Source organism: Camellia sinensis, chromosome 5 (assembly GCF_055761805.1).
Source record: "Camellia sinensis isolate YWXY chromosome 5, ASM5576180v1, whole genome shotgun sequence".
NCBI lineage: Eukaryota > Viridiplantae > Streptophyta > Magnoliopsida > Ericales > Theaceae > Camellia > Camellia sinensis.
This window is the reverse complement of record NC_138965.1, coordinates 88,889,589-88,916,943: the sequence shown is the minus strand read 5'-3', so window position 1 is coordinate 88,916,943 and position 27,355 is coordinate 88,889,589. Positions and strand designations below refer to the sequence as shown.

Genomic DNA, 27,355 nt, shown 5'->3' with positions numbered 1-27,355 from the left:
AAGCATACAAGCTATATCATCACTTCCACAGATATGCATATGAGCACTATCACACTTCCAATGACAAGCATATGAGCTCTGTCAACACATTACTAGATAAGCATATGAGCTCTATCTATGGAGTCCAACCCCTATCTCCTCCCAACAACATCCGGTTTAGAGGTCTATCCCCTATCTTCCCCTAAACCATGGAGTACATCCCCTATCTCCTCCAACACAACACAATGCATATAAACAATGATTATACACATCATCACACAACACATAAATTTAATGTATTCGTGCAATCGTCAAACTCAATGACACATTCCAGTGATTAGTTTCAGTTCTTCCTAATCATCATGCATTGTCTACAACAATCAAGACTATCCTCCACCGATAGCCCAAAGCAGTTATTTCTATACAGAAAATAAATGCAACAATGGATATATAATCAACATTCCAACTAGGTGAGTGATAAGCAATCCAACTACACCCTTTAATTCCATGTCTTCCCAAATCAATTCCTCATTTCTCATAATTAATTATGCAAATTAATTAACCAATGTAATTAGGGCATTTTTCATAATTTACATTACAACCCTTAGGTTCCATTTTCATTAATGTCTTAACATTAATTTCACTTTTCCATGCCAAACATGCATCTAGGTTTTATATAGCTAAAACCCCAACTTTTGTAAATTTACACAAAAGCCCCAAATTTTCACCAAATTACCAAACCAACCCCAACATCTCAAAATACTAAAATTTAAAGACAAAGCTCATAAAGAGGAGTAGGATATCCCTACCTCGAAGTTAGAGCTCGGATGGATAAGAGACCAAAACCAAAGTGCTCCAAAGACCGAGATTTTCAGATCAAAACAACGCCCTCGACGATCAACACAACTTTTACAAAGGCCGAAGAGAAGGAGGACGCTCTAACTAGATCAAAACCTAGAGAGAATGGAGTTTCTAGAGAGAGAGGCTCTCAAAAATGGTTTTTAGAAAAAGTAGGAGAGAGAAAGAAAAGAAAAAAGTGATTTGAAATCACCCAACGGATAACTCATATACGTATGACCCGCTCGAGCGTCCGCTCGAGCGGAGAACACGACGCTCCAGCGCAAAGAACAAAAATCTGGACACGCTCGAGTGCAATAAGGCCCGCTCGAGCGTCAAGACACAAGAATAAAGCACTTCCGCTCGAGCGTGAAAACCAGTCCGCTCGAGCGTAGATTTCCACCTCCCAGAACTTACACCCAGAAAGTACTACCCGCTCGAGCGGCAACAAACCCGCTCGAGCACCACCGCTCGAGCGTAAACATACCCGCTCGAGCGCAAAAATCACATCTGCAGAAGTTTTGCAGAAACCCGAAATACTGGAGGTGTGCAATCCTCGCTCGAGCGCAAGAAGACCCACTCAAGCGGAATGCCTAAAAACTGAACAACAAGGAATTGAAACCAAGGCCTAACCAACCTGTAACAACCCTGTTCAAAACATCCTAAAACTCAATCATGTGGAATTAAAGGCCACAACAAGATAGATACCACTACCAACTTCACGGAACCGAGTATGAAACACAGCAGAATAGTTATGGGACAACAGGGATCGCTATAGCTCCTCTTGAAGCCTCTCTGTCCCTCATCTTCCTGCATCATGATCTCCATATGGGCTGCAGCATCAACCAAGCGCCCATAATCTCGGATCGTCGAACCTCCAACCCTCATCTTGAGGTCGCGCCTCAACCTCTTCTCGAACTCAATACAGCGGCGTTCCTCGGACACCACAAGTTCAGGTGTGAACCTGGACAAGCTAGTGAAAGCAGCCTCATACTCGGTTACTGAAGAACTCAACTGCAAAAGCTGACAGAACTGGTCTCTCAGCTTCTCCCTGATTGCCGGAGATAAATATTTCTCCTGAAAAGCCTCCACAAAAGCCTCCCACGTGCCAGTAATATGGCCCCTCGTGTATTTCCACCACTGACCCGCACTCCCTTTTTGCTAGAAGGATGCCAAGGTCACTTTCAACACTCCGTCCTCGATGCCAAGCATCTCGAACGTCTTACTCATTTGCTCTAACCACTCATCAGCCTTCAGTGGCTCCTTCGGATCCCCAATAAACTCGTCCGGGTTAGACCGAAAGAACTCCCTTTTCAAGAAGGAAGGCCCTGCCTCAACAACCTGGGCTTGAACTGGAGCCTGAACTGGATTCTCAACTCGAAAAATACCCACAGACTCCCTTAAAGCGTTGGCTATCCCTCGGGCTAAAGCGCCCATAGCCTCCTGACCTGCTGGCTCGGCTACATTGGCCTGGCCAACCCCCTCCTGCTGCGCCGAAATATCATCCAGTAAAGGCATCTCCTGCCTACGACGTCTGCCACGTCTACCACGTCCTCGTCCTGACATCCTAATAAAGGTAACGAAGAACGTCAGCACATTCATAAGTGTGCCAAAACTAAACACTCGCGTCCTAATACATGGACGACTGTAATTCACTCCACGTAAGCACATAAACATATAAGCACTTACGAATTTCATTTCCGGATAATGATAGTCCCGAGGCGTTACTAGAGTTTCGGTTAGAAACAGCATTGATCAAGTGCTTTTCCAACAAGACTCACAGAAACCCAAGGATTCAATCAACATCCTAGAAATTAAATCCCATACCCAAGTAGTTACATAAACATGTTATCAAATAAACACATAATGTCACACATAAGTCTCTAACAAGCGAGACAAACCCATTGTGATACTAATCACTTCCCACGTACCCAAAGTATTCGAACCCGGTACGCTCTGATACCAAGTTGTAACGCCCTCAAAATAATAAATAAAACCCATCTCATTAGACATGCATTGATACAAAGAAACCAACCACATTTCCATTAGATCAGAATAGTTCTTACAAAAGTATTACATGTTAACAACAAAAGCAAATGCCCTACGGGCTTACAGCTTTCCAAGTTAACACTTGGTTACAAAAAGAAGAGTGCTAACTTAATACATATTAAGCCCTTGGCTTGAATTTACATGTAATACATCAAAAAAAAAGCAAATAACAAGCAGTCAGTCTGCCTCTAGCCTCCCAAGCTAAGTCCTTTGAGGTGGCATGCTACCTGTACCTGAAAATGATGTCCCATAAAGAGTGAGCCACAGCCCAGTATAAATACACTAAACCAGCCATGAACAATGACTAAAAGATTAGCAGTTGATAGATGGTCAACACAGGTATATCCACATATATCACATTTCGATTTCATGACATTAAGTCCATGTTACATTTCATTTCTCATTTCTTTTTCAACTTTGAGTTTGAAAACAAGGCTCAAAACTTAGCCAAATAACTTGATGAGAATAAGACTCATCTTAAAACATTTTCGAAATTCATGGTGGATACACATTTTGATGCTGTATCAATAACACATAAGTCACTTCCATACTATACGAGCGATACACATTCTGTATCAATAACACATAAGTCACTTCCATACTATACGAGCGATACACATTTTGGTGCTGTATCAACATAACATAGAAACACTTCTATACTTCACAATTGATAACGATATACATTTTAGTGCTATATCAAATCAAAACAAACACTTCTAATTCGCAGCCTGATACACATTGTAGTGCTGTATCACTGTCACAAGAAAACACTTCTAATTCGTAGCCTGATACACATTGTAGTGCTGTATCACTGTCACAAGATTCGGTTTAGAGGTTCAACCCCTTTCTTCCAATAAACCGTAGAGTGCAGCCCCTTTCTCCTCCTACACAATACAATGTATATAAACAATTATCATATACAAATTAAATCAATCAATACACATTTGAGTGCTGTATTGTACCAACTACCATATTCAATGGCTTACTCAATTGATTAGTTTTAGTTTGTCTAATCATCATGCATTGTCTACAACAATCAAGACTATCCTCCATCGATAGCCCAAAGCAGTTATTTCTATACTGAAAATAAATGCACCAAATGGATATATAATCAACATTTCAACGTTCTCAATTTAATTCTTCTTTTCTTCAAATTAATTATACCAATTAATTTATCAATGTAATTAGAGCATTTCCCATAATTAACATCACAACCCTAAGGTTCCATTTTCACCAATAAACCAATATTGATCCCATTTCTCTATGCCAAACATGCATATAAGTTTATATAAACAAAACCCAAACTTTTGTAAAATTACACAAAGGCCCAAACTTTCTCAAAATTACCCAACAACCCCCAACTCATCAAAATACTAAAACTCAAAGACAAAACTCATGAGAAGGAGTAGGATATCCCTACCTCGAAGTTAGAGCTCAAACGGAGAAGGAGAAGAAAGTGAAAATGCTCCAAACACTATGATTCTCGGATCAAGACGAAGCCCTTGACGATCAACACACTTTTTACAAAGGCCGGAGGATAGAGAGACACTCTAACTAGATCAAACACTAGAGAGAAGGGAGTTTCTAGAGAGAGGAGCTCTCAAAATAGCTTTTTAGAAAGTAAGAGAGAGAGAGAGAGAGAGAGAGAGAGAGAATGTTAAAAGTGATTTTAAAATGCCCAACTGCCAACTGATATACGACATTCCCGCTCGAGCGGAGAACACAACGCTCGAGCGTCAAGAACAAAAAACTAGGTACGCTCGAGCGCCAAGACACAAGAATAAAGTACATCTGCTCGAGCGCGAAAATCAGTCCGCTCGAGCGTAGATTTTCCCCTTCCAGAACTTACACCAAAAAGTACTACCCGCTCGAGCTTCACAGCACCCGCTCAAGCGCTACCGCTCGAGCATAAATAAACCCACTCGAGCGTAAAAATCACACCTGCAGAAGTTTTGCAGGGACACGAAAAACTGGGAGCGTGCAATCTCCGCTCGAGCGCAACAAGGTCCGCTCGAGTGGGACGATAAAAAACCTGGCAACAAGATTTCAGACCAAGTTTCAACCCACCTGTTCGAAACAAGCCCAACACATCCTATAACTCAAACAAATGGAATTAAAGGACGACAACAAGATAGATACAACTACCAACTCTACGGAACCGAGTCCGGAATACAACAGAACAGTAAAGGGACAACCGGGATCGCTATAATTACAAAAGATATTACATGCATTATACTTTCATAAATGTTCATCTTGAAACTATAGCATGTAACTCTAATTGATAACAACAAAATAAATGCCCTACGGGCTTACATCTTTCCAAGACTTCGCTTGGCTACAACAAAAGAATAGTCCAAGTCTCTATGCAAGCAAAGCCCTCGACTTGAATAAACATTTAACACAAACAAAACAACAAAATGGAGCCTTCAGCTCCTAAACCTCCCAAGCTATGTCCTGGGGGCGGCATGTCATCTGTACCTGAAAATGGTTTCCCAAGTAGGGTGAGCCAAAGCTGGTTAGAGATATGCTAAAACAATATATGAGATTTAACTAAGATGTAAGCATCAGATAAATGTGCAATATTCTTAACCAACACATATTCTTTCCAAGACCGTTCAATATAGTGGTTAAATTTATTACTGAATGTGTCAAATCATAATTTTTTTTACTAGATTTGTCTTTGATTCTTTGTGTTAATCTATGAATGTGAAGAATTTTTTTCTGGTAAGAATTCCTTATCTCTCTCCTTTATTTCTTCATCCTTATTCTTCTCTTTTTCTTTTGTCACCACCTTGTTTGAGGAGGTACTGGCAGTATTGACATGGTGGAGACGAAAAATGGTCACACAAAAAAATATTGTCAAAATTCGAAGGTAGTTGCTGGAGGTCAGTAATGGTTGTCGGCAATCAAAGATGAAGGCCAAATAAATCATCGGAGGTCAATGATGGTCACCGATAGTCAGAAGTAGTCTTTGGTGGCTGATTAAGAGAGAGAGATTCAAACAGTTGTGACAGAGAGAGAGAGTAGAACAGTTGAGTGATTTCTTTGTTTAGACTGAATGTCAAGAATAAAATGGAAAGATGTACTAAATCTTTTTGAGTCAGGACCTTATAGGAATTAAGTCCAATCCAAAGAACCGGCCAAGAACTTCCCTTATTGTTATTCATGGTCATTGTGTGGAACTTCTCTTCAACCACTCGGTTGCCTGCTTCTTACTAGTGTTTGGGTGAGGATCTAGCAAAAGGACAATTAGTTACCAAAAATAAAAATAAAAATAAAAATAAAAAATAAATAAAAGAAAAACATGTATCAATAGAAGGATTAAATTGTATTAGATCAAATCAAATAGAATAGGGAATTGTTTAATCCAATACAAGCATAAATTAGATTTATCTGTCGTAACTGGATTTTCGTTTTTAATTATTATTGAGAAAAATCTAAATTTTTAGTAGTGACAAAAGAAATATTATTTATTTTCAATTATAGGATCGAATTTTAACATGTCTTTAAGTCAGATTTGGATCCAGGTTAGATCGTACGAATCAAATATAAAAGAAATGAGAATCCTATCATGTTTTTAATGCAGGTCAAGCTTTAGGCTTAGGTTGGGCCACCCGTTTGTTCACGCTGCAATCTCATCAAAAATAGCAGAAAAAGTGAAAATGAGCTTAAAAAATAAAAGATAGAAGTCTTAAATCTCAATCCGTTGAACTTAACCCAACCCGCAGGCCAGCTCGCGAGTTCAACTTATTGGTATGTGGGAGACGGCCTGTTGACCGACCTATCAACATAGCCCGCGAACTCAAGTAGGTCAAACCTGTTGGGCAAGGATTGGGCTTAAGATTTTCGTCCACAAGCCGGCTCAGCCAAAACCCCTAGGCAATCTTGGGCTCTATTTTCATGGTTCAGTCCGGCCTGATGCCAAAGCTTATGCATAAGCTCTTCCTTGTAAAACTTGATAAGTTGAACTGGTTTTCCTAACCCTTGATTTTGTTTTAGGAAATCATCTCAAGTACTTGTCTACCTACTCCCAAAAAGACTGCAATTGGGCTGCTTTATGATGGCTATCTTTTTTGTTTTTCATATTTTTAGTTTGATGGAGGATTAAATCTCAAATGAGAATGAATGACCACCAAGAGGGTGAGCAACAGATAAGAAACAAAAAAAAAAAAAAAATCCACTTCTGCACGTCTCAAAACTCAGAGGCTGAACTAATTGACTCTTGAAGCACAAAGGAACTGGGCACCTGGGGTTCTTACATGGTTCTACACAACAGGATTGGAGCAAAAGTGCATAACAAGATATCCTTCCTAAGCAAATAATGGCTAGACAAAAATAAATTATATTTATATCCGCTTCTGATACATCCTCCTGTATATTTTTGCACCTTCAAATTCTGCATGGATCTCTCTTTCTGTCCTTATTCCCATTGGATTACTCACTAACCACCCCTTATCGTCACAAAGCATGCCGGTGTCAATTTTGTCAATGTGCATAAGCTCATCCGAAACAGCATCAAACTTTTCCCTCATGTCAAGTGTCACTTCAAGCACATTAGATTGTATAAATACCTGTTCCACAACAATCATACATCTCAGCAAGCGTTATATGCACGACAGTCGTGCCCACAATACAATTTACATTGCAAATATCATCATGTAGAAGTAATAAAGTTGTATGCTATAGAACTTTCCTTCTTTTTTTTTCCCCTCTCTTCTCATAAAACAGTCTGTTACTTTCATGTAGGCAGAGAGATGCTCATGACTTCACGAAAATATGACAAATAAAAAATATCTAACCACCTGATCTATACTCTCCTGCCTAGTTGAGATATACTCAAGGGGAAAAAGAACAGGAGGGATAGGTTTCTTCTTAGCAACGTTAATCATTCCATCACCTTCTTCGCGATGTCAGAGCAATGTTACCAAAAAAAGCTAATACCATAATGAATTACGTTTTGGAACTCACATTCCGAAACAAAGTACACTTCCGTTCCAAAATAAATATAGTGATTCAAAACGATCCCAAAAAAATGTTCCGCTATGTTTCCTTAAAAGTGTCTTAAGAAGAAAAAGAATCAAATATAATATAAGGTGAGTGAAGTTTTGACAAGACAATGTCAAAATTGGGTCATAATGCTCGTAGAAATGTTTTGCTACATGATTAATTTGTAGGGAAGAAACTAAATTTTATTGGATGCCTAATAATATATATATATATATATATATATATTAAAGTTTACTCTAGAAGTATCTTTAAATCTTATAGTATAATTATACAAATCTACCCTAATCATATCACTTTTTAGAGCATATGGCGTACCACATTTCCATTCCCATTTTACGTACAAGAACAATCAACATTTTAGATAATATAGCTTTAGAGCTTTCTTTCTATGGAAAAGCATTCAGATTCCAGTGATCACAGCGAAGGTGTCTTTGTGTGGAATGCGGCTTTGGAGGCTATGTTAACCATTGATAATTTGGGGAAAAGGGGAAATGTGCTTCTCAATTACTGTTGTATGTGTAAGAAGGCTGAAGAACTGGTGGACCACCTCCTTTTACTCTTTGAGGTGGCTAATGAGCTTTGGAGCATCTCTTCTCTATTTTTTTTGGTGTTAGCGATGGCAGATTCGGTGGTTCATCTTTGTGAGAGATGGCATAGGTGTTATCCCACTTTGTTTGATGTCATGTTTGTGGAAGGGGGAGGAGTGGGTAATAGGACTTTTGAGAAAGTGGAAGAGGGAAATCATAGAATCAATGTGGCACTTTTACATTCCTTCAATTTTTGGATAGAATGAAAATTTTGTGTTCCTTTATCTTTGCATTATTGATTTTATAGGGGAGTTATCTTCTGTAGATGATGTATATGATATTTTTGTTATCTATTTATATACCCCCCCAGTGTACAAAGGTTACATCCCTTCTTGCGTTTTTAAATACAAGATAGTCAACACAGTTCTAGCTTTGTGATTTTGCAGCAATCTAGCAAATTACTGAAGTACAATTCAAATGTTGATGGGATTTGGGAGAAAGCAATGTTCAGAAACAAAATGATTTTGCAAGCTCTAGTTGATTTCCCTAGTTACCTATTTGAATAACTGTCCAAAAAAACCTAGTTTACATACAAATACGATGCACTTCTCTTTTATGAGAAGTAAGAAGAAAAAGGAAAGAAAACAAAAGAAGATAAATAGAGTAAAAAAAATATGCACAGTGAAAAAAAAAATGAATCTAAGCAAGAAACAACAAACATTTCAAGATTATTTACATAGGCTTAGCACTGAAATGTAAGAATTGATCAACTATCATCTAAGGTGAATTCAAATGTCAATGAAAATAGAATTTCTCTCTGCACTGCAAATATGAACATGATGGGAAAAGAAAACCCATCCATCAAAGACAAAAACTTGAAAACAAAAAGGACAGACAAAAAAAGATTGTCCAATATCCTTTCTTTTTCCAAATTTTTTTACGAATACGCTTTTTTGATATAGAAGTACATTTTTTTGGAACTGCCATTTAAAAATCAAGAGGTTACTCATTATTCTAGTTGTAAGTGAAAGACATTCCTCTCCCCAGCCATTTCGGGTTAAGAAGATGTGAAAGCGCATTTATCTTTAGTTTATCTCTATAAGAACAGTGCATTCCGAGGTGTGAAATGCATTCTGAAGCCATTTTGTGTAATCCTAGTGCTGATTCAATAGTGTCAACTCTAGAATGGCTTCTATAAAAGACGAAGCCATTTAACCAAGCAAAATATCTTCTGATGTAATGTTTGCAACAGGGAAAGCCTTTTGACTGGGTAACGATACACAAACATAATTTACATGTATTCATTTATTCAAAATTAAAAAGCCCGTCACTACGAATCATAATTGCAACTCTGCATGACTTTTTTGCATAAAAAATTTGTATGTTTAGCATTTCCTTTTTGATAGGACAAGACTAGGAATCATACATAACACACAGGAGGCCTGAAGTTTAACGAGGGTCTATATCAATTATCATATTCAACTAAAAATATAAGTATAGTTCACTTGGTTATACACAAATTACCTAATCCCTGTACAAAAGAGATAAATAAAAGTGGCTAGTTCTATATCCAGTGGTTCAAACAATCACAAAGAGTGAATCAACACAAGGAACTGATCAACATAAGCCACACGTGAAGAAACATGCAACATTTTGGAAAAGTCTATGCTTTGGATAGGATGTCTACATAAAAATGAAGCCAAGATGTTACGCTAATAGGGTGAAGCAGCTATCTTCAGAAATTTGTTATTATTTCTGTTTAAGGCCAATTCTGGTTCTTCAGTCTTCTTTGTTCTCTTATTTCTTGTGATGTGTAAGTGTTAGTTAAATGCCTCGGTATCCCCCATGACTTTTAAGAGTTAACTACAGGCTTGAATGGAAAAACTAAAATGTCTTTGGAGAATTAAGTGTTTTTTTTTTTGGTTATCTAATTTCCTGAATGTTAATCACTTGAGTCAATCAGAGTAACCAAGTAAAAAAATATGGCCTGATAAAATCCCATCCAGTTAAGGTCTCCACGGTCCCAAGAAGTAAATTCATGTTTACACAGAACGTAACTTCTTTTTTTTTATAGTCAAACAGAACAATACTTAAAACAATTCATTTATAGTCATAATCAGATAACTGATAATCAAATAAAGAGTTTGTCCAGCTTGTAGAAAGAAGCATTTATAATGCAAATGCATTCACTAGCTGTAGCAAATATGACCGGTCTTGCAAAATCATTGATATGTTGAGCAATACCTGTCCTCTAGGCATTAAACTATCTACAATAGACTCCACTAAAGGCTTCTGCAAAACCCTTCTTTTATGATCCTTTTTCTTGAAATGAGGGTCCGGACACTACAAAATAACATACCAACAATTATAAGTTTTAATTTAAAAACAAAAGCCATACAATCTAACCATTAACCGTTTTCTCCACGCGTCGCTCCCTCATTAGTTTGTACCTGACACGCACTATCAAGTTGCGTCGCTTCTATGCATGCCGCCTGATAGACACGTTGTCCAAGGCAGATCATTATGGTTTGCCGCCTCACTACTAGAAAAAGGGGTATATGACACGAAGTTTTTTGCGACGACATACTTTTTGGTCTCAAAAAGCTGACTTTTGCGACGGCAAATATTCCGTCACCAATGGTCACTTATTGCAACGGTAATTTCTATTTCAAAAAGAAAGGAGCATATGTTCAATTGTTTTTGTGACAGCAAAACTATGGCTGTCGTGAAAGGCTCATTGTTTGCGGTAATTATTCCCTCCCGACGTAAATATATATTTAATTTTTTTTTTCTGCGACAGGCATCATTGTGTCGTCGCTAATAGCCACAAAACGCCCAAATTTCCTAAATTTATAAAGCACTTGGCGCCTCTGATATTTTCATTTTTCCCTCTCTCTCTCTCTCTCTCTCTCTCTTTCCCATATCTTCCATCTACGAGTTCACTTCCGCTGGCATAAGTTTGTTGATCCACCTTCACCAAGCCGACATCACCGCCCACTCTCTCTCGATCTCGCCATCGATCTCGGTCAGTACATGGATATCACCTCTCTAGGAGCTTTAGGAGTCTTCAACGTTCAATCGGTACCTCTCTTTTACTTCCTTCGAAAACCCTAGAGTTTGAAGGTAATGACTCTCTCTTTCTCTCGGTTTTAATTTAAGAATTTTGCATTTGATATTTGTGTTATGAATTTGAAATTTGTAAAAACCTAGAGCTTGAAGGTAAAGGTTATCTCTTTGCATTCGAAATTTGTATTACAGATTGAAATCCCGTAGAATAATAAACTTGTGTTGTTAATTTCAAAGTTCCCTCTCACTTGCACGGCCACACAAATTAATGATCCTAATTGACTTTGTAGCCTTGTTAATCCAGAATTGGGTGAATTTGGTTCTATCCCTCATTCTTTCAATTTGTTTGAGTTTGGTTTGATGTATTAGGACATAATTTTTGATGGGAATATTAGAAACTACCAGTTCCTAATACAAGTTTTACTTCTTTCTACATGATTAAATCTTATGATTCTGAATCTTCATGTTGCTGAGAACTTATTTTGCTATTTTACCGGACAGTTGAGCTGCTGATTCTGCTTTTTTATTCATTATAAGGTCATGAAATGCCTCAGATTAATCCCAATGCCAGGAACTCTACTACCTGATTATTGCTCATTCAAAAGAATAAACAAAAACTGAAACAAAATGTGCATAACCATTTTATGTCAATGCTCTTGAAATATCCAGCAATGCTTCTCTCTTTTATTGCAATCTCAATGTTTTTAGGGAGCCTACAGCTTTCAAATATCTATCTTTTGTCCCATGGCCAAAAATTGATTTTGATGTCCATTGTGATGAATTAGGATGCACCTGCATACCTTGTTTCCTCATAGTGCATTCATAACAAGATTTACTTAACATGTATCTATCAATCGCATGGGCCCAACTGACAACTCCGGGTTCACAATATTCATGACTGGTTTAAGCTATAATGTGGCATCTAATGAAACTACCCAACAATAGCTCAAGCTGAATATCAGATATGGGCGCACAAACAACTAAAAGTCTTGAGCTAGAAAAAATAATATATAGTGCTAAATGCTAATATATACTTAGGCAGACCCAATTAAAAATCAGCCTCAAGAACAAATTGAAAAATCAAGTTCAAGGTGGAAAAAGATTGAGGAAAAAAACTATGGTATTTGACTTTTTTAGAAATATCTTTTTTTCCTCTCATTTTGTTAGAGATACATGCACATATAGATCTAAAAAGACCCTAACACATTACTTCAACTACAATATCTGACCATAATGACTTGCCCCGAAGTTTTGAAAACCAGCCTTACTATAATTTATAGTAGTATTAGTTAAGAATAATTTACAATTACGTGGTCACCTAAGCTTGTTTTTTGGAAAATATTAGTGATATTGTAGGCCATAGTGTACAATTTTTTTGGTTGCATGTGTATATTCATTCAAGAACTTTCTATATATTTGAGTGCCCTGGGATATTTTATAGATTAACTTCTTTGATTTTGATTAATTTCTCTATCCTTTTGCAGGTCATATACTTTTTTAGCCTAATGGCCAAGGAAACAGAACACTTGGTACATTATTTGCAAACATTGCATGCAAAACTATTGTACCATGTTTCATATGCTGAAGATTGTCCTTTTCATTGTGCAGATCGATTTGAACGAACAAACAACAATTACATGAATGATGGAGAGAAGAATCTAGTTGCAGCCTCAAGAAACATTCATGTTGCTGATCATGTGGATTTAGTTGGCAGCAATGTTGCTAATGACAATCCTCATTCAGGGTTAATGTCCTTGCATGGGTGTTCTAAGAGCAAAGCTTTTCAGCTTTTGAATGGCTGTATGTTTGCATTACATTTTCTTTGATGAATACTTTATTTTATTGGTAATTAGTACCTTTGTTATTTTCAATCGATGTGATAAATCATGGATGTCCATATACAAATAAGTGATATGGTCACATTAGAACAAAAATGAACATAGGCACAGATCATAGCTTTCAGAAGGACATCTGTTTTTTCATTCATCCTTTCTCTTTTATTTTTCCTCTCTTAACTAGTATTTTTTATTCTTTTAAAGAGCAGCGTAATGTGTTCACCTCCTTGGAACACTATGCTGAACTAGGATAGCCACCCCACATGGCAGAGACATTTGTCGACCGTCGGGTTTCCGCTGTTTGCCGTTGCTGGACCACCGCTGCTTCATTCTGGCTCGGTAGGTTCATCTTCTCTTTCTTTGTATCTCACTCCCCATCCATGTATGCTTATGCATGCTTGGGTTGTCATGTTTTGCTTGTGAAAATATTTTACAGCACACCTAGAAGAATTGGATCAACTTCTGAAGGCAATTGCTCAAGTCAAAGAGTTGACTTTACTCACAAAAGACTACTTTAGTCTCATTTGGGGAGTGCGTGTCAACAAGAATTTTTGCTGCATATTTAAATAAAATTGGTGTTAAAGCTCGCCAGGTATTTGTCTTCGGATCATTATCTAGGACTCTGGTTTTTGAAAATCTGTTTTCTTCAATGGCCAATGAAATAATGAAGCAATTCCATACTGAACAATGCTGCTAGGCCTATGATTTTCGTATTATGTTAATTTGTGGTCAAACTCTATGATTTTCTGATTTAGGATGTGAAGTCCCTTCAATATCTCTTACTTTATTATTATTATTATTATTATTTTTGAGCAATGTTTTAGTACTTGCTTAATCCCCTTATATTCAATTTGAGGTAGACTTATATATAAGCCTGGTGTTAATTGACAATTTTTGCTTGCCCTTATACGAGACAGGTTTAGTTAAACCAAAAGGGAAAAGATTATGTGTGATAAAAAAATGGAAAGGGCTATGTAGGTTTTTAATATTGTGATTGGTTTTTACAACTGTAAATTGTGTTGCATTTGAATATGTTTCTTCTCCTTGCATGTTTATTGATTTTTTGAGTTCCAATGAAGAATTATGTTGTAGAGTTGTCTATTGGGATTTCACTTGTACATGTATGTCATTGTCTGAGCAGGCTCGATCTTCTTGATACCATATTATCAACTATTATGCATAACATGTTACATCTAAAGCTGCTGCATTAGCATGAAGAATACCTAAATCTTCTGTGATTAATTATCTGTTTGCTATGCTTTTTGGTAAGCAACAGAGGCAAGATACTGATGATTACTTGTTTGTTTAATGAAAGTCATATTGGCAGCAAAGGCAATAGTCTTACCTCAATGAACCATCTACAATGAACCATCCTGGAAAGCTATTCTTTTTAGTATAGCGAACTCTATTGGAAGCCTGTCATTTCTAGTTACTTCCTTCTGCTAAACTTTCAGATAATTGGTTAAATAATTTCAGTATTATTTAACACATATAATATTGACATTTTTCTATTACTTTTCCTGCTGGTTAAAATGTCTGCTGTACTTTTAAGTGCCTTGTTAATGATTTCTATGATCATGACTAATTATGACACTATCATTTTGCAGTATGATGCATTTGATATTGGTTTCATAATAACAGATGACTTCACAAATGCGAATATTCTGGAAGCAACCTATCCAGCTTTTGCAAGGAGGTTACACAGTGATTGGATTAGTGATCCTGCAATTCCTATTGTTACTGGCTACCTTGGAAAGGTCCTCCTGCCTCCAATTCCATTATAGTTTTCTACTTTGAAGGAGTCATTATCTGCTTGAGACTTGTCCATTTGAGGGATTGCAGTAATGATATTCTTTAACCATTATGATTGCAGGGCTGGAGATCTTGTGCAGTGACTACATTAGGTAGGGCTGGCAGTGATTTGACAGCCACAACCATTGGTAAAGCACTTGGATTGCAAGAAATTCAGGTCAGTGTTTACACTAAATATATGTCAAAAGTACATGAACATAATTAACTAGTATGTGAGCATATGAACATATATGGAACAGTGTGTGAAAGTGTTTTCTTGTGAGCTTACAAGATTGATGATAAGACATGAAATTGATATAAGTATGATAGATTTGCTGCATCTTGACACAGAATTTGAGGGTACTTTATTTAATTACATGCATAATGCATTGCATGACCTGCAGTCACTATCTAACAACAAATTTAGATTTCATGCCAATGGCACATTTACAGGGGTTTGTAAGGACAAATTTAACTTTATATGCATGGATACATATATTTATGTGGAAAGATTTAAATATTTTGTTATAATTTATTAATAAAATTATACATTATATATTAATCCCATGCTCTTTGTGATGAATTAGGAATTCCACATAATCTCCCTCCCTTAGCATTTAGTATAACAGTCATTTCAACTATACGATTCAATTGAATTCTCTCAACAGTGAACTAAACTCTTTTGAGAAGATTTGGGATTTGCATTGCTCTTATGTTATTTTTTTCCCCCCATCTTCTTTAACTTTAATAAAGCCAATGATTATGACATGAAGGTAATGAAATGGGCCATTCCCAAAGAAAAAGCCAAATCAGCATGCAAGCAATGAACACTTGTAGTGTCCCTTCAAATTAAAGGACCACTCACTAGACTCCCTATTTTTTTGGGGGTAAGTACTAGACTCCTTGTTAGTGGGCATCATATTAGTATTATTGATAAATGCAATTTTTTTCTATAATTTTTTTAATTTAATTAACTGCATAATTCTTTAGGTAGTGAAATTATGAAAAAAGATACATATAGCCTGATCTAATTGTGTCAAAGTTTAATTTTGTTTGATTTGCTTATAATTTTCATTTGGGTAATTCTTCCCTACCAATAACTAAAGTGGGATTTGATAGCAATTGATCGAAACAAATATATAGCAAGTTAATTTTTGATCTTTGATTTTTGGGTTAAAATTTGGCTTCGCTTTGGATTAATGTCAAAGCCTTTGAAATTTTCTACCTTGCATTTGTGCAACTGATATTCCTACATGATTTGAGGCATGCAAATTTGCTCGGGTATATGACAGGGCTGATTGATAAATATTACAAAACTTGAATTGAGTGTTTACTAATTAGAAATTTTCTACACCAACATAAGTTTTATAGAAATTAAATGGAAGAACTCTTCTCAAAAGAGAACAATTTTTATTTTTTTAATTTTTTATTTTACTTTGACGAAGGAAAGAACCGCCAAATAGTGAAATGTACAAATTTAAGCTATATGTGTATGAAATAAATGGCGCTAGCAGCTTACCACTCACTGACCATGAAAACACAAGATACGTGGCCGTTTTTTTTGTTGAAATAAATATCAAATGTTTTATATTTTCTGTAAACTTACAATTAATTATATTGTAAATGAATTTTTTTTTTTTTTTTTTTTTTGGTTTCTTTTTGCAAATGCATCCATTTTGAGTATGTGATGATATCTTCGCATATCGATATTGGAGCTTACAATCTTATTTATTTATTGAAATAAATATTAAATGTTTCACATTTTTTGTAAGCTTGAAATTAATTATATTGTAAATGATTTTTTTATTTTTTGTTTCTTTTGCAGATGCAACTCTTTTGAGTACGTGATGATATCTTCGCATATCGATATTGGAGCTTACTATTGATATCAAAACAGGCTATAATATATATGTTTTTTTTATTTGTATTGTCGATGTTAAAAATTTGAGTTCTTGAATATTAAAAATTATTAGTCTTGTTGGAGGTTGTTTTATATATTTTTGTAAAGAATATTTGGTTGGCAATTGTTACAAGGTACATATATATTATTCTTGATATATGATTTTGTGAATTTGAATTTAGATGTGGATGTGGATGTGGATGTATTTTATTTTATAAAATATTAATAATTTTTATAGTGAATGAATTAATAAAATATATATTGATTTTATTAAAATAATTTTATTGCTTACATTTTATTAGTGACGGGTTAACCTGTTGCATATATATATTAGTTCAAATCTTTTGCGACGGTTCAAACTGTCACAAACAAATCTTTTGCAACGGTTTGAACTGCCCCAAATGCGGTATGAATTTAATTTTACTTTTTTGGCGACGTTGTAGACCATCGCTAATAATACTTTTCACGACGTCAAATACCATCACTAAAAAGGTTTTTGGCGACGGCAATCAACATCGTCACAAAAAATGAAGTTTTTCTCTTTTTTGTGTCAGGTTAAACCGTCGCAAAAACTATTGATTAGTCGTCGCTACAAGAAAGCGATGGCTTATAACCGTCGCAAATACCTTTTGTCACGCCTCCTTCGGCCACTCTCCATTTCCTGTCACTATTTCGTCGCAAAAAGTCTTTTGTGACAGCTAGTGCACCTTTTGCGACGTTCACGGCCGTCGCAAAAGCTCCGATTTTTAGTAGTGCCTTTTCATAATTTTAACGAAATTTCTCCATTTCCCTCTGCCTCTTCACTTCTCATTCCTACATTCCCTTCTCTTGTGCTCAAGTTTTCGCTCTCTAGATTTCGCCATTTTTTCACCTTTGAAGCTCTATACTTGCTCTGATTACCTCCTCCGGCGATCATCTGACTTTGATCTTTCAATGACTCAGGCGTCTCCTTTTTCAGCTTCAATCGCTAAGTCCCTGACATTACTATTCGTACTTTTGAGTAATTTGTACTGTTCTCCGTTTTTTTTTTTTTTTTTTTTTTTTATGTTCTAGTCATCATAAGTCTTTTCTGGTTCCTTGAATTTCCACTACACTTTGAATTTCATCATTCAAAATGTCAAATGTGCTTGTTTGCAATTTATGCTGCCCAATTTATCTCTATGTCTATACGCACTGTTCGTGGTTTTTGCACACACATACGCACTGTTCAAGTGTTTGATGTTTTGACAATCTGTCACCGCTCTTGACCCTGACACATTTGCACACACCTGGTTAGTGTTTTTGAATCTTTGTTTCTTTCTTGAGTCTAAATCATGTTCTTTTCTGTTTCTCTTTGACTTTTTGATTTCCAAATTCCTGCCTTTGCATCTTTGTTTTCGTGTTTTAGCTGTTAGGCTTAGGATTTGCCCAAAAACCAAACACCTAGGAGAAACTAAAACAAAATCCCTATAGATCTAAGAAAACCTTAGCCCCAGTGCTAGTCTAGGTTTAAGCCGAGGTATTCATACTTTTATCCATCACCCTGTTGTCCAACCCCTTTACCCCGAAATAATAGATATGTTCAGGTGGAGGGTTGACACCCCAGAAAAGCTCGAATATTTTAAGAGAGAATTTTCCATTCCTGCCGATGTCCAAATTAGGTTAGCCGGGGAGGACTCCATGCCCTTTCCCTGTTGTAGCCTTCATAGAATGCGGACTTCGGCTTCCCTTAGATATTCTTTTCAGGGAAATCCTTCACTACTATAAACTCAACCCGATGCAACTAGCCATCAATTCCTACAGGGTTATTAATGGTAAAATTGCCCTAGCTCACCGAGAAAACGCTAAGATAACATTGGCCGACATTTAGTATTGTTATACCATGTGTGGCCTAAAATCTGAAAAAGGCTACATTTACTACTTGAAACCCAGATCCACTGCATACAAAATCATAGTCAACCTCCTAGACTCCAACAAGGGTGCTAGAGATGATTACCTCATCGTCTTGGGCAACTGGGAGTTTGCTTTTGATGATGATCTTCATCTCTTCCCTCTGCGCCGATTGGTGTTTAAAGACGGTGATGGTAAGAACTGAGTCATCCTTTTAATTGTATTTCTGTTAGGACTTGTCAACTCATATATCTTCGTCTAAACACTTTTTTCTTCTTGTTCTTTTTTGCAGCTCTTCCCCAGCCAGCAAAGGACTTCCAACAAACTTTTTTCCCTAGCAATGACTTAAAAAAACTGATCGGCTTGCCTATTGATAAGCGCAAAGCCCCTTTTCTTCTTAATTACATTCCAACGTACAAGTCAGCTTTACCCGACGTCCCTCGTAGAAGTCTAACTCCACCATCTGCTCGACCCCTCCAATCACTTTCTCACCAAGAATTGATCAGGCCTCCTCTTCTGATCCTGTTAAGCTACCATCAACCTTTGCCCCCCAACTCATCCTGATATCACAATAACAATGTCGATGTTGAGCTTTACCAAACGTCCCTGCCGGCAGAACCCGAAGCCGTAGACGACGAGATTCTAAAGAATTAGCACTTGACCCAACAAACCCACCAATTGCTGTGCAGCAATTCATTTGGGTACCAAAATCACCATTGCTGCAACCGTCGAAGAAATGGGCCACAACAAAGCCGTTGTGGAGGACCTATTGGCCGACCTTCCAGGAGTTGTCTTTGTTCAGTCTTCTCCATCAGAATCCCAACCTAAGCAAAAACCCAAGAGGGTAAAAAGGGCTAAGGCAAAGGCTTCAATTACCCAAGTTGACACCGATTATACCTTGCCAATCGCAAAATTGGCCGAAGTTGAGAAGAGCGCCTCCAGCGCGAAAAAGAGGCCTGCCGAGGACCAGTCATCTGACACCTCACGTTCGAAGAAGTCGAGGTCCCAAGAGACTGCAAGCCGAAGCTCCTTCAAAGCCGATGACCCCTAGGCACCTGCCATTACGATTGGGGATCAACCAATCAAAGCCGGTGACAGTGCCATTGACAACATTGAGGTCGGCGTCGCTTATTCTACCACTGTCATTCTTCCAAATGATCTAAATCGTATGGTCGAGGTCACCGAGTATGAAAACTTTGTCTTAATGATGCAGTACTCGGTTTTGGTAATTCTTCAACTCTTGGTACCTTTTTAGCATTTAAGTTTTTTATACTGCAAAAAGTTTACTAAATTCTTCACTTTTTTTTCTTCTAGGTGATCCAACACGCTCATTCTTTTGCAGTGAAAGCCGAGGACATGAAGAATGAATTGGTCAGCAAGACCAAAGAGGCTGCTGGCTTCCTCACATCCCTTAATAACGCCGAGGCAAAAATGAAGATGCTGCTGGATCAGGCCAAGGCTGCCAAAAAAGCTCAAGATCAAATTGAGGAGAAGACGAATGTTGTCGAGGCCGTGGCAGAGGTCCTCAAATCTAAGGCAAAAGAGGCCGAAGCAAAAATTGCCAAAGCCCAAGCTGAGCTCCGAAATGCCTTGACCACTAAAGAGGCTGAAATCAAAGTTGTTGATAAGAAAGCTTTCTCAGAGGGACAGGCCGCCATTCATGACACATACAAAGCCTAAGTTACCCAAGCCTGTAACCGAGGCTTTCTCCTTGGCTGGACTGCAGCTTTAGACAAATTGTCAGTTCCGGGATACCAACCAACTCAAATTGCCATTCCCTCCTATTCCTAAGGATAATGAAGATGATGCCGAGGACGAGGACTCTGAGGCCGACGATGCTGACAAGGAGGAAATTGCTACTAGGGTCAAGTCCCCAACTCTGAATGATCAAGTTATAGACTTGATCCATGACGAGGAGGAGGACTTGATTTCCAAAGTACCCTCTCCCAAACAAACAACTTCTGAGGCAGAGGTCCAGGCAGCCAAGAAGAGCTTGGACCAGACCTTGCTAGAAATTGATGCCGAGATAATGGCAAAGAAGGAAGATACTTTGCCAACCAAGGCCGAAACAATTCTAACAGCCGAGGTTGAGCAATCTGAAACCAGTGCCCATGTTTCCAACACTTAGTTTTTCTTTCCATCTGAACTTTTCTTTTTGTAGTTGTACTTTTTCTCTGAACAATGTTAAGTTTTAGTCTGGCTGATGTGCCCTTTCTGTCTTTGTGGATGAACAAGTAATCTCTTATGCAAGGCCAAAGTGCCTTCTTGTATCTGAACAAAAGTTTCTTGCAAGTCTTACTTTTTCTTCCAAGTGTTGAATGTATGCCCTCTTCTTTTTTCTTCTATGTATGTTTACCACTTCCATACTTAGAATAATTTTTCATTTCTTTAAAGTATACCTTAGCTGTATAATGACTCCGGGGTATAATACCTCGGATATTAATCTTGAATGTTTTCCTCGGCCATTATGTATCTCGGATACTTTTTTCAATATAACATCGGCTAACTTCAACTTGTAAATTATTCTGAAATTTCAACAAGTGTTAAGCCCATTCTGACTTGTAAATTTTGTTTATAAAATTCCAACAAGTCCCAAGCTCTTGCTTTCAAGTTTATCACTCTTACCTCCTGCCCCTTAATGTGAACCTAAGTTCCACTTAAGTTCATATTAAGCATGTATAGCCTCCTGCTGAAGTCAGATTCGAACAAAGAATAGCCGAGGTGGTCAACCTGGGTTTCTCTATTAATCCAACTAAAATGCACTTAGTTCCATTATGAGTTTGGCTCTGCAGTCATGGCAAGTCTAGTTTCAATTCAACTTAGTTCAACTCCATTATATACAAGCGTAATTCAACTCTGTCATATAATGAGTCTAAGTTATTCGTCATGTTTCTATCAGAAACATCGCCAACTTAGTTCAACTCCATTATATGCAAGTATAATTCAACTCTGCCATATAATAAGTCAACTTTGCCATATAATTCAACTTCTTTGCGATCAACTGGCAGCTTCCTATCTCTAAGGAACATTACTATTGCATCCATCCAACTTGGACCCATTTCAACACACATTGCTTCATACTCTGTGATTAGTTGTTCCACACTTGGGCCTGACAAATAATCAATCATTATTGTCCTTGCCTCCCCTGATTTCATTGCACTAGCAAGGTTAGCCAAGGCATCGGCATGGCTGTTGTCATCTTGGCTAACTTGCTGTAGTCGGTAATCCTAAAATAAGGCTAACAGTCTGACAACCTCTTTTACATAGGCCATTATTTTTTCATCTCGGGTTGCATACTCGCATGTTGCCTGGTTCACAATAAGCTGGGAGTCACAGAAGACTACTACCTCGTCGGCTTCCATTGTTGCTGCCAATTTCAATCTTGCGATCAGTGCTTCATATTCTGTTTCATTGTTTGAGGCCTTAAACCCCAAACAAATAGATTGTTCTAACATCCGCACATCTGGCGATACTAGCACTACTCCTGCCCCCGCTCCTTGACGGTTTGAACTCCTATCAACAAACAGGCGGAAAGAGTCGCGGATGTAAATGTCACAGGGCTTGAGTTTTTCTTCTTTCTTTTGCTCTGCTGTTTGGTTTTTCATTCCCACTTGGGTCTCTTCTTGTTCCCCTGGACACCCTAAGCTGCGGCTCATCGGAGCCCGACATGGGATTGCTCCAAGTTTGAACTTGGCCACAAAGTCAGCAAAAACCTGGCCCTTAATTGTTGTTCTGGGCCTAAATTCCAGGTCGTATTGACTCAGTACTACTGCCCATCTGGCTACCTTGCCTATTAGATCTCCTTGTTGTAGCAAGGACTTCAAGGGGTGCTCAGTTAATACCACAATCTTGTGGGCTTGGAAATAATGGTTCAACTTCTTGGAGGCCATCATTAAGGCTAATGCCAATTTCTCCAAGGGAAAATACCTGGTCTTTGCGCCTGCTAGGGTTTTACTCACATAATATACTGCCCTTTGTTCTCTCTTCTCTTCTCTGATTACCACTGCACTCACTACATGCTCTGAAACTGCTAAGTATAAGAGCAATTCCTCTCTAGGTACTGGATTTGAGAGAACTGGAGTTGTGGTTAGGTACCTTTTCAAGTTGGCAAGGTGACTTCACATTCCTCTGTCCACAAGAATTCTGTGGTCTTTTTCAACAGACTAAAAAATGGTTTACACTTATATGAACTTCTGTTTATAAATCTGTTAAGGGTTGTGGCCCTTCTAATCAACATATGCACTTGTTTTGTCGACGTTGGGCTTTTCAAATCCAGGATGGCGTTAATTTGATTTGGGCTTACCTCAATGCCCCTTCTGGTAACCAAGTATCCTAAGAACTTACCAGACCCAACTCCAAATGCACATTTCGAAGCATTGAGTCGAAGCTGATATGTTCTAAGGATGTCGAAAATTGCCTTCAAGTCGGCCAGGTGATCCTTAGGTTCTTTGGTCTTCATGACCATGTCATTAGTGTATACTTCCACTATTATGCCAATCAGATGTCTGAACATCTTGGTCACTAACCTCTGGTGCGTTGCTCCGACATTTTTTAACTCGAAAGGCATCACTCTATTACAATACAACCCTTTTAGGGTGATAAATGTAGTCTTCTCTTCATCAGTGGAGTACATTGCTATCTGATGGTACCCTATGTAAGTGTCCAAGAAGCTCATCCTTCCATACCCTAAAGTGGCATCCACTAATTGATCGATCTTGGGGAGCGGGAAACTGTCTTTGGGACAAGCTTTATTTAGGCTAGTGAAGTCCATGCAGACCCTCCACTCTCCATTCTTCTTTTTTACAACCACGGTGTTGGAGAGCTAAGTAGGGTAGCTTACCTCACGAATGGCTCTGTCCTCAAACAATTTGTTCACTTCTTATTCGATTGCCTCCACATGGACCAACATCAGCCTCCTTGCTCGCTGAATGACAGGTTTGGCCGACCTGTCTACATTTAGTCTGTGGCAAGTGACCTCGGGGTCAATGCTAAGCATCTCGTATGGCGTCCATGCAAACACCTCTATGCTTGCTCGCAAGAATGACTCTAACGCCTTCTCTTCCTCCTCAGCCAAACCTGAGCCGAGAAGAAAGAAGCGCTCTTCATCCTCTTGTTGGACCAAGATCCTCTTGAAGGCTTCCTCGCTTTTGTCGGCCGGCTCTTTGCTGAAGTCATCTAGGACCTCCATGTTCTCGTCCTCAATTTCGACTATCGCTGCCTCTCGCACGTTGTAAATGGATTTCATTGCTACCATGGAGCAATTCTTTGCTTGCACTTGATCCCTTCTGACCTCCTCAATTCCATGCTCTGTGGGGAACCATAACAGCTGGTGTAGTGTTAAGGGAACAACCCTCATTGTGTGCAACCATGGCCTCCCCAAGATAACATTGTAAGGGAAGGGGGTGTCAATTACTGTGAACTCTGCACTTATCTTCTTGGTGCCTGCCTGCACCTCCAAACTTATTTCTCCCAGGGGCCATATCGGCATTCCATTGAACCCGACCATTGGACTGTTGGACTGCTTCAGATCATCTCGGTGAAGGCCGAGCTCCTTGTAACATCTGACATACATGATGTCACAAAAGCTGCCTTGGTCAATCAGAAAGCGTCTTACCTAGCATTCTCCAATCTTGAGGGATATCACCAGAGCATCGTTGTGCGGATGCTGCACCATGTCTAGGTCAGCTTCAGTAAAGGACACCATTGGTCCCCGGCACTCGTCTACCCTAGGCCTCTTTTGCTGGACTTGATACACATACTGTAAGTGCTTTACCCTCTGAGTCTCCCTACGTACCTCATTCTCATTGACCTTCGAGTGAATCACATTGATCACTCGAGGTCCGTCCGCTTGCGATTGTGGTGCTGGTGGAGGTGGTGTTGCCGGTTCCTGGGGCAGCCTTGCTTGCTCTTCCCTAGTTCTGGCCTCATCTACTAGGTCCCTTAAGTGACCTTATCTTACCAGATCTTCCAAATGTGCGTTTAGTGCTCTATAACCCTGTGTCAGGTGTCCATCTTTATTGTAGTAAGCACAATGCTTTCCTAGGCTTTTTCCTATGAATTCGCCAGAAATCTTTTCTGGCACTCTATAATATGGCTGGTTTCTGATTCTTTCCAAAACTTTATAAATCGGAATCCAAAATACGGTGGTGACTGCCTGTCCAGCCCTCAGTCTTGCCTCTTGCTTGTTAAATCCAGTATTACCTTGGCCTCGCTTCGGCGAGCTGTTTCTCTTCTCATGTTTCGACGCCTTTGTCCTTGGCGTGTCTTCTTCAGCTCTTGCATATTTCTCGATCCTAGCCATGAGTTCCTCCATACTTTTTGGTAGCGTCTTTGACAGTGACTTTCGAAGTAGGTAGTCATTGTTCAGGCCGTTCTTAAAAGATACGACCTCTAACTCTTGGTTGCACCCCGGTATTCGGTTTAAAACCTCATAATACCTTTTGGCACAAACCCTAAGGCTTTCATCCTCGCCAATTCTCAAAGCCATTAGGGAGTCTACCTTCAATGCTGCAGTTTGTTTGTAACGAACCTGGCCACAAACATCTCAGCCAAGCCTTCCCAACTTTTCACAGTTTCTTTCAGCAACTTGTGAAACCAATCTGATGCGATTTTCCCAAAGGATGTGGGGAACACCTTACAGAGCAACAGTTCGTTCCCGGTGTACAATGCCATTGAGTTCAAATACAAGCCGACGTGAAAGTTAGGATCGGACTTACCATCGTATATTTGAAATCTCGGCATGTGGAACCTTTTTGGGGCCTCAAACTTATCCAATTCTACTGAGAACAACGTTCTCAGTTTGACCGGTGATATGACCTCGGTATCTTGTTGCTTCCTCTGGAGGTAGTCCCTCAAATCCTCCTTAGTCCGTCCAGGAGCTCGGCTGTCAATAGATTTCAGCCTTTTTGGTGCGCTGCTCCCGGTGTCGTTATGAGTCCTCTTGGACCTCCCTCCATTCATCTTGTCAAAACAAAGCTCTTTTCCCTGAACATGCCGATGTTCCTTGACATAAGTTTCCTTGGCACGAGGTGTCTTCTAAAACTCCCCTCTCATCGATTCTCCTCGCCCGACCTCTCGTGAAGGCTGATACGAATGCTCCTTTGCCTTGTTATGCTGAGGGACTACCAGGATTGCTTTCTGTCCTATTTCTGGGCATCGTTCTTGGCCGTTGGAATCGGAGTGTCCTTTAATGGAAATAGTGGCTGCATGACATTATTTTGCATGATGAAGTTGACAACTGATTGAAAGTTTGCCAACTTGTTTGCCATTCTCTTCATCTCACTGTCTCTCCTCAAACATCTATCTTTCTATACCTAGAGGTCATTTTCGTTAATACCCACCTTGACATGCTTTCTTCAGTGTGTCTCCCTCTTGGTCGACGTCCTTTTCTCCGAGATTCTTATCCTGAGGTTCTTCATTACAGTTGCCCTCCTTAACGTTAGGATCGTCGTTTTTACCACTCTCACCAGGGATGTCATTCCCAATCTTTTCTTTCTGCCTGTCGTTGGCCATTTATTCTCCTTACGATTCCCACAGACGGCGCCAAATTGTGGGTGCTGATTTTTTACCATGCTGCCAAATAGGAACTCAGCATGATAGCAGATGCAAAATAGATCACGTCCGAACAACCTGTCACAAAAAGATAAGACTCCGGCGGTGGTTCGTCCTCCCGAGGGCTCTTCGACGATCAAGTCAGTACTCAGTTATCTCTCAAAGATAGCAAATAGTGCTTAACTCACTAACCAGAATACAAAAACCGTACCTTAGACCCACAGGGGTGCCTTACTTTTATAACCAACACTAACCTGATCCCTGTAAAAGCCTAGCTTCAATGGACTCTAGCTCAATGCTCATCTTGGACTCCCAGCCAGATAGAGATAAACTCCCTAAGAGCTTTATCTTTATCTAGACTGAAGTCCTCTCTAGTTCTAGGACTCTTGTCCCTTACCCGCTCATCTTAGATTCCAGTATTTCCGCAGATAACCTCGGCCTAGCCGAGATGATCTCGCCGTCATGACCAAGACACGTGACACCTCAGCTAACACTTCGGCGTCACCTTGGCCACATGTTGTCACTCACAAAATATGTTCCCACAGTACACATTAATGTGTGTTTAGAAGGGAAAGATTAGGTTCACACCTAACCTTTGACATAATATGTAGAGTAGTTGACCCATGACTTGAATCCATAATCTCAAAATTATTAGACCAATATTTTAGTTTGGATGATAAAACCTTTGTCAAGATTTTGGACTAAATTACAATGTCAAAATTAAAACATATATATAGTCTCCAGCCACTTTTTTTCATTACTTTTACATTTTCTCTACGGGAGGAGGGGAGGCGACGGTTCTGATTCTCTGCCTCTCCCGCATTACTAAGTCATAATTCTCGACATTTGCAAATGGATCAAAAACTTTGGTGGAATTCCTAACAATAAAATATCAAAATTTAATTTTATTCTTGGAATGAATGGATAATAAAAAATAAAAATAA

General features: G+C 38.7%; 2 protein-coding genes across 13 annotated transcripts; one reads left to right on the top strand and one right to left on the bottom strand.

The window, feature by feature from the left end:
* Positions 1-7,211: 7,211 nt before the first annotated feature.
* On the bottom strand, positions 7,212-10,984 carry LOC145791517 (uncharacterized). Its single transcript, XM_082871875.1, has 3 exons — positions 10,850-10,984; positions 10,644-10,742; positions 7,212-7,436 (listed from the first exon to the last, which is right to left on the bottom strand). Exons 1-3 carry the CDS (start codon positions 10,982-10,984, stop codon positions 7,212-7,214), a joined length of 459 nt encoding a protein of 152 aa, XP_082728001.1.
* A 269-nt stretch (positions 10,985-11,253) lies between these two features.
* On the top strand, positions 11,254-17,162 carry LOC114271698 (aspartokinase 1, chloroplastic-like). Of its 12 annotated transcripts, none has more exons than XR_014329740.1 (7): positions 11,281-11,480; positions 13,074-13,265; positions 13,510-13,639; positions 14,908-15,057; positions 15,174-15,269; positions 15,865-15,978; positions 16,917-17,162. XR_014329740.1 is itself a non-coding variant. In XM_082869215.1 (3 exons), the coding sequence occupies exons 1-3, from the start codon at positions 14,833-14,835 to the stop codon at positions 16,929-16,931; spliced, it is 336 nt and encodes a 111-aa protein (XP_082725341.1). In that variant the 5' UTR covers positions 14,690-14,832; the 3' UTR covers positions 16,932-17,162. The 12 variants fall into 12 exon arrangements, 2 of the variants coding, with proteins under 2 accessions (XP_082725341.1, XP_082725340.1); XR_014329733.1 differs by having other exon boundaries at positions 11,313-11,480; positions 12,950-13,265; XR_014329734.1 differs by having other exon boundaries at positions 11,313-11,480; positions 12,950-13,265; positions 15,845-15,978.
* The last annotated feature ends 10,193 nt before the right edge of the window (positions 17,163-27,355 follow it).